The 12,156-nt window shown below is 35.2% G+C and overlaps 1 protein-coding gene across 1 annotated transcript; it reads left to right on the forward strand.

The window, feature by feature from the left end:
• Positions 1-432: 432 nt before the first annotated feature.
• On the forward strand, positions 433-7,865 carry casp3a (caspase 3, apoptosis-related cysteine peptidase a). The gene is made up of 6 exons (XM_030144648.1): positions 433-639; positions 906-1,045; positions 5,253-5,381; positions 5,515-5,690; positions 5,773-5,884; positions 5,980-7,865. The coding sequence occupies exons 1-6, from the start codon at positions 581-583 to the stop codon at positions 6,207-6,209; spliced, it is 846 nt and encodes a 281-aa protein (XP_030000508.1). The 5' UTR covers positions 433-580; the 3' UTR covers positions 6,210-7,865.
• The last annotated feature ends 4,291 nt before the right edge of the window (positions 7,866-12,156 follow it).

Below are 12,156 nucleotides of genomic sequence, written 5' to 3' on the forward strand. Positions count from 1 at the left end.
AATTACTGGCTCAACACCTATTAAACATTTTAGATCAGTAGCTGCTTTTGGATGCTGGTGTCTATATGAAGATAAATGCAGAAAGGCAGGCCTATATGTGTGTAAATGTAAAATAATTATAATGAAAACATTTTATGTCAGAACTGTAGTACTTTTTTGTTCCTTTTTATGTACAGCAGCAGTTAATACTGGTGGTTACCATGGAAACAACACTAGCACACCGTTTTTATTTATTTTATTTTTTTTTTACTTAAAATACAAACAAACAAACAAACAAAAAAATACAGTGTAGTTTTTATTTCGCTTTCGTTGCGTGCTTTAAAATACATTTTAGGGAAGTGTTTGTCCGTATGTGTGTGTCCGTGGTTCTTATCACCGCCCACTAAACGGGAGGGGCGGGTGAGTAAAGTGAGCGCGTCCCCGGTCGCATGACATCAGCATCTTTGTTTACTAGCCACTCATAGCTAGCTGCACGTCCTCTGCTTCAGCACTAGTTCTTTGTCGCTTTGGGTGTGCTGTTTATCATACAGGGTGTGTGAGTCCAGTGTGTGCTTTGCGGTTACCTAGCTGGATTCTAAACATGTCGGTAAATGGTCCCGGAGACGACTGCACCGATGCAAAACGAGGCGATGGACTACGGTGAGTCACGTTTACTGTAGCTAGAGATGTTTAACCACGGTGTTTTATTGTTGTCTCACAAAGAGGAGATAAATGCTGACGCTCGGCCTTTTCACTAGCACCTTTTATGCATCTGTTGCTTCTATTTCCGTAAGCTTTTAACTCAGGATGTTTTTATATCATAGTAAACAAAGCTCACATGCAGGCTAGGATGCTACTTATGTTCCACTGACTCCGCATCTGCTCGTTCTTAGCCGGTTCTTGGTTTGTTGTTTGTTGTCCTTCAGGTCAGAGGGCTCCACGCCTGCCTCTGCTCCCGTGGAAGTGGATGCAAAGCCCGGTTCCCACAGCTTCAGATACAGCCTGAATTTCCCCAGCATCGGCCAGTGCATCATCATCAACAACAAGAATTTTGACAGGAGAACAGGTGGGCATTAAAACATTCATGTCATCTGTATGTGACCACTGAGACCCAACATCCTGTCTCTGTCATTTAGACCAGAGGTGTCCCACTCATTTAGGTTCAGGGGCCACAATGTGATCTCAAGTGGGCCAGACCAGTATAATAATAACAGTGAGAAAAGTAAAATTACACCATAAAAATATCTGCATGTACAGAAGATCCATCATAAAACATCTGAATAACATGAACAACCTGAAATTAAAATAAGTGCAAATTTAACAATATTATGCCTCAGCTTTTCATTTACACGTGTGTATTACAACTCACCGATCGCAGTGGATTGACAGAAATACAAAACAATTAGTAACAGGCATATTGTTACCATTGCATTTACTTCTCTGAAGACATTTCATATTTGTTAGGGTTACTTATATATATATATATATATATATATATATATATATATATATATATATATTTTTTTTTTTTTTTTTTTTTTTTTTTTGTGAAAAGATAGTTTGTAAATGTAAACATTTGTGCATAATTTTTACATATAGGGATATAAGGATGAGGGTTATTAATTGTCACCATATGTTCACTGTTGTTTATGTATATATTTCTTTGTTTTAGTTATTTATTACTTATTTATACTCTGCCAATTAAGAAATGCATAGGTAAAGGATTATATGGGTATGTGTATGTGTACTTGTATGATGTGTGTAAACGTATGTACATGTATATGAATGTGTGTGTGTGTGTGTGTGTGTGTGTGTGAATAAATATAAAAGAGTAGTGTAGAAGGAAGAGGGAGATAAATATATATTATTAACTCTTTCATGCATAGTGGTCACTACAGTGGACCGCTATTATGGGTTTTGTTGTTTTAGTTGCATATCACCCAACACGGTGAATGCTTATGCACCGTCTCATACACTGCAATTCATACCATTACTGTAACTCGATAAACCTGATCTGCAGTAACATGCTTTGAGTGTATATTCGATTGCTAAATGTTATTAGACTGTAATTAAATTTTCTTTCACAAAACTTTTTTTTTTTTTTTTTTTGGGGGGCGGGGTACATTATCTCCGTGAAGTGAGTAATAAGTAGTATTAGAATATGATAAAATGTGAGAGAAAACATCAGATTAGCTGCATTAAAAATGTTTTTATTGCATAGTTTTCACACAATTTATCACTTTCTGATATTGTGTTTTAAATACACGTTTCTTTGCTTCAAAAATTAAACACATGGCATCCAGCTGAGTGGACATTTCTGTAACTCCATGAAGAATTGGTTCATTAAAAACAAGTCTATCACATTGTTTTGTTTTGTTTTTGTCATGCCTAAAGAGGAACAAAACCACTCAGGAAAAAAAAAATCTTGACTCTGGTTCTCATAATTCATGCATGAAAGGGTTAATATTTTATGGAGAAGGGGCTGGATTAAATAAATTGCACTTCTTCCTACCCCTTTTCAGGCATGTAAATTAAACTATTGTGGTGTTCTTTCTAAGATTGTCTTGATTGTTGATTTTTGTATTATTATTTATGTTTTACTTGTTCACATATATGTTAAATTTCATTGCCTGTTTGGAAATCAATCACTCATTCATTCAATCAGTCAAACAGTAAAACAAAGAGAAAATTTGGAGTTGTCATTATGTGTAGGTTAATATAATTGTATTTTACTGTAACAATCCATTTGAGATTGAATTGTGATGTGCTGAACTAAAATGAGTTTGATTTTAGTTGATTGTTAATATCAATGTAATTGTTACATTTCACAAAGTCATCCCATTGGCCGGATTGGATCATTTGGTGGGCCGGTTTTGGCATGTGGATCATCGTGTGTTTGACACCCCTGATTTTATACTGTAATAAGCAAATAGCACATCTATTTACGTAATGTGTCTAATCTGAAGTTAAACATGCATGATCATAACATTAATAATTACTTGGAACCCCCGTTGTGTTATGACACTTATTGCTCTAAGGCAGGCTGGAGCTGTGCCATGTTTAATGATCACCTTTTCAGTCGCTTGGTTAAAATGAGCACTGTTGAAACTTTTATTAGGGCTTCGACTGTAGTACTACTAGATTTTCTTGTGCGGTCCCAGCAGTAGCATATCCAGTTCCCAGTTACACAAGATTCTCCTATGCTTTCAGAATGGATGATTTTGTTGAATAATAATAAAGTGATTCAGCCATATTTAAGCTTGTTGCTCCTCCAGATTTTTTTATGTTAGCTACATTCTTTTTGTGTGTGCACTGTTGCATTTAATTACATTTTCCATGTCAGCAGCTCCCTATGCAGCGGCTCATATGTTAGTTCAGGTCTATGCATGACTTGAAGCATGATTTGACATGTGTCACGATGGTTTGATAAGTTCCTCTTTTAAATTTGATGTAGGCTAGATTGTGCATGTGAAAGTCAGTTCTTGCTTGCTTGAGATATGACTAAGAAAGGAAGCCATCACTGTAACGGCACTTGTCTTTTGGTTGTTGATTATTTTGGGGTAGGAGGAGTGTCTGTACCTGATGTCTCTGGTTATTGCAGATATGAAACGTTACACTGATCTTAGTTCTTGTATAACTGAAGTGAAATATATCATTGTATGATGAAAAGCTGTCAGTGCCTGCTCTTCCTTTTCTCACATTGAAGACAAACAGGATATTGCTTCTGCCTATGTTCACCTCTGTGTATGTGTGAAGATGTAGCATACCAACATATGTATCAGGCTTTTTCAAACTTACATTGACACACTGAATATTTAGACCACGTTATTTATCTTGTAGTCCATCTAGCATATGAATTAATGAGATGGTGTCAGAAAATCTTCCCTTTGCCCTGTAAGGCTACACTGTTAATACAAACACTTCCTGAGCCACTGAGCTAGTTGCACTTTGGTGAATCTTGATTAACATCTAACAAAATGGCACACCAAAACTGATTCCAGCCATTGTAACAGATGTGTCTTCTGTCTGTTTGCAGAGATTACATCTCTCTTGGGTGCATTTTTAAAATTTTTGGCATCATGACAAACCTGTCTAGCAGCGTATAGAGTACAGATAACTGCTCAACCACATGATTTCATGTGATGTTGGGCCTAAACCACTGATGTACTTTGCACTGTAATGGACAAAGTACATCAGTAGCTAGGCCCACATGGGATTGGCCTGTGTGGGAAAATTCATTTCATTGTTTCCAGCTCTTCAAGTGACAAGAGATGCCAATTCCTATAAATATATGCTCAGTAGATTTAACTCAGTTGTCATCAAAATTTGGATCAACAAGATCAACTAAGGAGTAAACTTTCCTGTTTGAGATCTGGTTTGTCAGTGTATGTATACCTCGGCTGAAACAAGCCATAAAAATAATCCAATATGATTTAGTGAAAATACTGTAAATCAGTTTAACGTCTCTACAACAACATGCAATGATGCATAGTCATGATAAAGCACATTTTCTGTAAAATCAACAAATAAATAGTTTATATAAAGTGACAACATGGAAACAGCTGTTTATTACATTTTGATCTATATGGACATTTATTCATACTTGATAAATTTTCTCATTTTAAACATTTAAACTTTTCAAAGACAGACAATGTTTTGACAGTGGAAGACTCAGTGAAAATGTAGGCCTATAGAAATTCGTGACAAACTTTGGTCCCAAGGAAATACAAGATTTTTCTTTTTGGTCTCCAGCTTAATAAGGTTGGAAATCTCTATTTATGATTAAAATATAAAAGGAAACACTTTTCAGTTGTAGTTGTAAACAGGAAAATACCAGTCATATTGTTGAACATGATTCTTGTGTACATGGTTAAAGTTGTGAGTGGTTTCTTCTCTGTGGTACAATGTGAAAAGTCACATTTTCTGGTGCATTTCAGACTTTTCTTTCCTAAACCACATTCATGTGACAAAAGACTCCCTGTGTTTTTTGTCCTGGCCAGTCCTGTTATGCTCTGTGTTCCACTGACTCAGTCTCTGTCCTCCATGTTTGACTGTGCTGCTTTCATGCAAATTTCAAGCAAATAGATGTTTTTCTATCATTACCCAGCACCATTACACAATAAGCCCTACCCTTTATACCACCTCCTTACTCTATGCAGTGATCATAAACTTTAATGTGAGGGATCCAAAACACTATGTCACTTTAAAAGAAGACTGTAGTACTCTTTTTGTTGTTTTCTCAGAGTAACAGGTCTCTTTGTTTTGTTTCATAGGCATGAATCAGCGAAATGGCACAGACGTGGATGCAGCCAACTCCATGAAAGTCTTTGCAAAGCTGGGTTATAAAGTGAAGGTTTACAACGACCAGACAGTTGAACAGATGAGGCAGGTTTTAACAGCTGGTAAGTAAGATGAACATACCTAAAAATTTACCCAAAATCTCTTCAGAAACAAACTCCTTTCAGCTGTTGCTTTTACACTTTATCAACATCTGTCAGAAACATATAATAAGGCTTTGACCTTTTTTTTTTCCAGTTTCCAAGGAGGATCACAGCTGCTCAGCCTCTTTCGTCTGTGTTTTGTTAAGTCATGGAGATGAAGGTGTTTTCTTTGGAACAGATGGCTCAATAGAGCTTAAAAACCTCACATCACTTTTTCGAGGCGATCGCTGCAAATCTCTGGCGGGAAAACCTAAACTGTTCTTCATCCAGGTTTGTCAGAGAATCATTTTCTTTTCTGAACCAACTAAAACATGCAGTCATCAGAGTTTTTCTTTTTTCTGTTTGTGAGTAGGCTTGCAGAGGTACAGATCTGGATGCAGGTATTGAAACAGACAGTGTAGATGACGAGACTACCAAGATCCCTGTGGAAGCCGACTTTCTCTATGCCTACTCCACAGCTCCAGGTTGATACTCGTGCACACAGTCGCATAATTTCTGTCTCCTTGTGATATGTCATATTTAAGCCCCTTATTCTGATGTTTTACCCATTTATCTACAGGTTACTACTCCTGGAGGAACACAATGACTGGGTCCTGGTTCATCCAGTCTGTGTGTGACATGATCAGCAAATATGGGAAAGAATTGGAGATTCTGCACATCATGACACGTGTTAACCACAAGGTGGCAGTAGAGTTTGAGTCTATCTCCAACTCACCAGGCTTCCATGCAAAGAAACAAATCCCATGCATTGTGTCAATGCTGACCAAAGAGATGTATTTTTCTCCTTGATGTCTGTACATCATAAGATGCCAGTGTAGCCAGGCTTTGTGTGAGGCGACGGGCTTCTATGTGCGTATGTGGGATCACAAAAGGGTTATTGGGAACTGTTATTTTCATTTACAATTTCTCACTGAAAATATGCTTGAAACCTCAGTTGACAGTTTTTTGGGAGAGTAAAGTGATGAAGAATTGCTGTCATATTTCATAGGTTTGGCATTATAAGGTTTATGTTAAACTGATCATGTCATAAATAATGCCATACACCATATATGGCATTATTTATCAGGCTGCCAATTATAGATTCCTACATTTCATTATGATCACTGAGTTCACATTTGATTTTTTTTTTTTTTTTTTTTTTTACACCACTGGCAACTTTAACTAGATGCATAAATTGAGACTAAGAAATGATGAACCTGTTGATAAAAATTTACATTATGCTGACAGATATGTTTTCGTTGTTATATGATCATGCATGATAAACACAAAGCAAAAGACAGCCTCAGTTAATCATGTGATACCACTGATCTCCTCTCCAATACCAAGTGAAACTCAAGCTAGTTATCACTGATGGTGATACTTTATACTAAAGAAACTGGAGACAGTATGCTGGCTCTCTGAAGTAGAATGCTGGCCCTTTGAAATAAATGGCAGTGAAATACACAATGAAATAAATACAAAAATGAGTCAATACCTATATTTTAATATATCTGTCAGCTGTCAATCAAAACAAATGACACTGATGATTAAAGGTCCGTCTTAACTCTGTTATGCATTAAAACATACAGATTATTAGCAATTGAACAGCCATTTAATCATGACGGGTTTCAGAATAATAGAAGTGGCAGATGGATGTGATCTAATGCAGGGGCACAAATCTCACCCTGAGCTGAAAGCTACTGATGGTGACGTTTATTCCACTGCTTATTTCACTGAAGCCTAGATTCATTTTTCTGTGTCATAGTCACTATATGTGTGACATGGAAGGAGAAATATTCCTCATCATCTTTTTACTATTTAGCCTAGATCTCAAAGCGATGAAGTAGTTACTTTCTACTGTCATGATGAAGTTACTACATTTAAATATTGATCTTTTGATATGAGAATTGATCCTAGAAAGGAAATGACAGGAAATGATAGTGAGGAATGACAGTGAGGAATAAGAAAAAACATTTTATTTGCATGCCACTACACTCACCATATGAACATCTGACCAATCTGAGCCCTTTATAAATGGTCCGTTCATGCATTCACACCATTTCCCTGATCAGATAAAGCTCCAGCTAGTCAAGCTGTACAATTATGTGGCACAAGATGTGTTCTAATCACGCATGACATATTTTTCCTCCTTATTGTGCAGGCCTGAGGTACATAACCTTGTAATTCCAAGCTCCTCCTTACCTCTTTGCTGTTTACAGATATCACATTTCAGGGAAATCTATCTAAGCCAGTTCAATGGGACAGTTGACCTGTTTTTAATCATGTAACCATAGATGGTACAGATGCGTTAACTTTTATATAAATCAGAGTTCCACTTGTTCGAGAAGAACTCTGCTTTGAAGGGATTTTATGTATGTTCTGTGCCTGTTTTTATACACCACTGTGGTTTTATTCAGTGGAGTCACTCGATATTTGCTCTAAGGACTGAACAACCCTCAAAAAAAGGATCAGTTTTTTTGAGAAGGTAAATTGAAAGATAATATTATTAAGAATAAATAATCTTTTTGAGCATACTGAAAAGAGTGTTTTTAAAGGTCAAATTTCATGTTTTTGTGTCCTCAGTCATTTTGCTGTAGACACAAGCTTCAGACAATGTTAGACATAAATTGGTAAAACCAGACTATTGCTGCAAATTGAAGGATATTTTCAGTCTTTGACTACTTCTAAACTGTCTTTAGCTGACTTATGAACTGTGAGCTGAATTTGTGGATGTGTAAGTGAGGCATGCATCAATACTGTGTGTTCATCATAGACAAAGCATATTTTAAGGTCATTTTTAAAGTAAACTTGGATTTAGTATGTATATCATTTCTATAACAATATTTCAGTGATGTTTGACAACCTGGATTTTTAAGTAAATATGCTCAAGTTTTCTGTCATTCTCTCTTTTTTTTTTTAGTATTGCACTGTTTTCTAAGCAATTTCACTCTGACATTGATTAAAAAAAAATCCAGAAAAATAAACAGCACTAGTCATTGTTTTGTGTTTTCAGGATATTTGTGAAAGTGTTAAGATCGTCTTGACTGACAGACATACTTCAAAATTACAAACACTAAACAGGGTCTATTTGTGTTCATTGTCTTGAGCGTAAACAGGCAGGATTACACCAGATTTGGCTGGCCTGGAGGTGAGAAGAACTGGGCCACCAGATCCCAAGGCCCTGGGCCAAAGGAAACTGGGCCTCAGATTCTTTTACTGCCAGGACTGAAACACTTTACCTAAATCAGCGTCTACAAAAAACTCTGTTCAGTATTGCCTTTAAATTATCAGTATAGCAAACATTTCAATACTTCCACCTGATTATCAATACTTAATCCCCACTCATTTTAAGAACATCTTATTGTAAAAAATACAGTAAATCTGCAGGATTAGCAATAACAAGTCATTGCAATGTAATGTGACTGTTGTAAGCCTTTTGTTTGCACAAGCCAATGCAATAGCCTGCAATAATAGTTTTTGGTGAATTGTTTTCACTGCTTTCCTATAGTAAGTTATAAATGGACAAAGGCTGTCTAATATTATTACCAGTAGTCTAAAAGGTTAAAGTAATGTAAAGTTAAAGTAAAGTAATGCACTTTACTCAGATATATCCATTTTATACTATTTTATACTTATACTCAGGGGTAAATGTTTAACTTTTTACTCCACTACATTTGACAGCTTTAGTTACTTCTCTGACTTTTTCATCCCCCTCCTGTCTGCTGAAAACTACAGATCTCCAAATGTGTTTCTGAATGTGAGAAACAGAAGGATCGTTTATTGTTCCTTTTCCTTAAGCAAAATGAACTCCTCAAAACGGGTCTGTTCTCTGAGCTCATGAAAAATATACTTTTTACAGGTGTGTGGTTCTCACAGGATAGTGATGCTACAAATGTGATTATCATATAGAATATGATGCGTTTCTATAGATTAAACCACCCAATATATTAAATATAATAAAATTGCTCAGATAATCTCTACTTTATACATGTCTATCAGTAAAATGCTACATACACATTCATGCAGAGGTGAAATTAATCCAAAGACATCCTATATAAATCATCATCTTTAATAAAACATCGACAGAGACCATTTTACTGCACAATAACTACTTTCACTTCACATACATTTAGTGAATTTTTCTGACAATAGTGACAAATTATGACTTAAGGTTTAGGTAGCATTTGGCTTCATGCAGTTTTCACCTGTACTTGGGTTTTTTCATGTTTCAGTAAGTGCTCATGCTGAGTAAAGAATGTTTTTCCAGTGGTGATTATAGGGTATCACATGTACACTTGTAGGTACAGCTGAAGGAATATTCATCCCAACAAGTTCACTGTTAGTCCACATGAAGGTGCTGAAGAGCTGAGCCTGTATTTGAATCCCAGAAAACCTCCCCATATCTGTGGTCTGTACGGCCTGGATTTGCAAAAAGTTGGAGAAAAAAAATTATATTACTGAGTGATTTGATTAATCCATCTTTATGGTTGTTTTTGTTTGGTTTTTTTTTTCTATCTATCTATCTATCTATCTATCTATCTATCTATCTATCTATCTATCTATCTATCTATCTATCTATCTATCTATCTATCTATCTATCTATCTATCTATCTATCTATCTATCTATCTATCTATCTATCTTTATTTATTACATTTGTAAAGCAAATATTTAATGTGTTCTGCCAGATTTCTGCAATACGTGTAATGGCTGATGGCTTTGTAAGTCATATTTATTTAAGAAAATTATGAGTTTTCTCAATTTTATCATCGTGGTTCACAAAACATCTCCATAATTTTATACTTATATATATATAATAGTCATATCATTTTTAATAAAAACTATATTTAAATACCTGAACACTTAAAGACCTAGAACAATTCCGTGGTGAATTCGAGATGATTTTCTCTCCTCCATTTAATCTTTCCATTGATTGATTGCAATTTATTATTTTATTCTCTGCACTTTCTGGTAAAAAGAAAGTATTTCCCTATTTCAATTTACTGATCATGATGATTGGAATAAATTCAAAGGTTATTACAATGGGCACAGAGAAAACTGAAGAAAAAGCAACATTTTTAGTAAAATACATTATTAACTGAGCACAAAAATGAGTGTCTACAACCACTTTACTACAGAATCCTAGTGCTATACTTTAAGTGCAGTCATTTAAATTATGTGTAGTGGGAAAGTGCATCTAAATTGATACACACTAAGGCCCTTTCAGCAACTTAACCCTTAAGGACACAGAACTTTCTTTGTAGAGACTTCCACATTAATTTTCATTAATGATTTATAACCATAAACCAGTGGTTCCCAACCTAATTTGGCTCATGAACTCATTTTAACATCACAAATTTGTGGCAACCCCAGACATTAAAAACTGAGACATTTTTTTGCTAAAATTAATTTGTTTTTCATCATGTACTAGTTTGCTATACTATGTTGCAAATTAATGTTATAACTTTAGAAAACATTTAGTCTATATAATGTATATTATTATGGACGGAGGCAGAAAAGCCAGGTGTAGATTACTGCACATAATGAGAATTTTATTTCCTTGGTCAGGATATGTACAGTCAGTCCAGCTTGGATTTACAAGGCTGACAATTAATACTGAACGAACAAGAACTTAAACTATGAATTATGAAAGAGCTGCAGCATCTGAAACGGACCACAATGAACATTTGAAAGATAAACAGTACCACAGTGCTTCAGTTTCAGCTTCACTTTGTCATGTCTTTTATGTACTCACCATATATTTTTTATTAGTAAGTTTTTATTTTTTTAAATTTTTATCAGTTAATAGAAATTTCAGGCGACCCAATTTGAATTTCAGGTGACCCCAAGTGGGGTCCTGACCCCAAGGTTGAAAAACTGCCATAAACCATAAAAGCTCAGAATAAATTCCAAAATTATTGTATCACAGTAGAGAAAACTGAAGAAAAAAATGATGCTTTCAGCAATATATACCATTAACTGTATATGATTAAATGTTCACTAGGGAGCCTCTGAATATCCAAATGGGTCATATCTGATGACCATGAAAAGATGACAAACTGCATTTTATCTGAATTATGTACAGGTATTGATAGAGTTATTGATTCAGAAGTTATTCAACATTTTAGATCATTACATGCTTTTGGAGGCTGTTGAGGTCATTGAGGAAAAAAAATATTGAACACAGTTAAACCTTTGGGTGAGTTCATTGTTTTAGGTTTACCTTATTATTGACCATATACACCATATGTTCAGTTATGTATTAGTTGTCACTGGAAGTTGATGCCATAAAACAGGGGTATCAAACATGCGGCCTGGGGGCCAAAACCGGCCCACTAATGGGTCCGGTCCGGCCCGCGGGATGAATTAGTGAAACACAAAAATTATACTGAAGATATTAACAATCAAGGATGTCAAAATAATTTTAGGTCAATTCCATATAAAGTGGGTCAGACCAGCAAAATACTATCATAATAACCTATAAATAATGAAAACCACATTTTTTTCTCTTTGTTTTAGTGTAAAAAAAAAAGTAAAATTACACAAAAATGTTAACATTTACAAACTAGCCTTTTACAAAAAATGTGAAAAACCTGAACAAATATGAACAACCTGAAATGTCTTGAGAGAATTAAGAGTAATTGTACCAATATTCTGTCTGTTATTAAATGTTTTGTGTATTTGTAGATCCACTATGATCTGTAAGTTGTAATGAACATGTGAAAATGAGAAGCTGAGGCCAAATAATGGCATAAATTG

The sequence above is a fragment of the Sphaeramia orbicularis genome, chromosome 1 (genome assembly GCF_902148855.1).
Source record: "Sphaeramia orbicularis chromosome 1, fSphaOr1.1, whole genome shotgun sequence".
Classification (NCBI taxonomy): Eukaryota; Metazoa; Chordata; class Actinopteri; order Kurtiformes; family Apogonidae; genus Sphaeramia; species Sphaeramia orbicularis.

Bases quoted from the DNA above. Each gene is read 5' to 3' on its own strand.
- casp3a (XM_030144648.1), top strand. From the start codon at position 581: ATGTCGGTAAATGGTCCCGGAGACGACTGCACCGATGCAAAACGAGGC. The intron at 640-905 runs GTGAGTCACGTT...GTTGTCCTTCAG, and splicing joins AAACGAGGCGATGGACTACG to GTCAGAGGGCTCCACGCCTG. The intron at 5,382-5,514 runs GTAAGTAAGATG...TTTTTTTTCCAG, and splicing joins GAGGCAGGTTTTAACAGCTG to TTTCCAAGGAGGATCACAGC.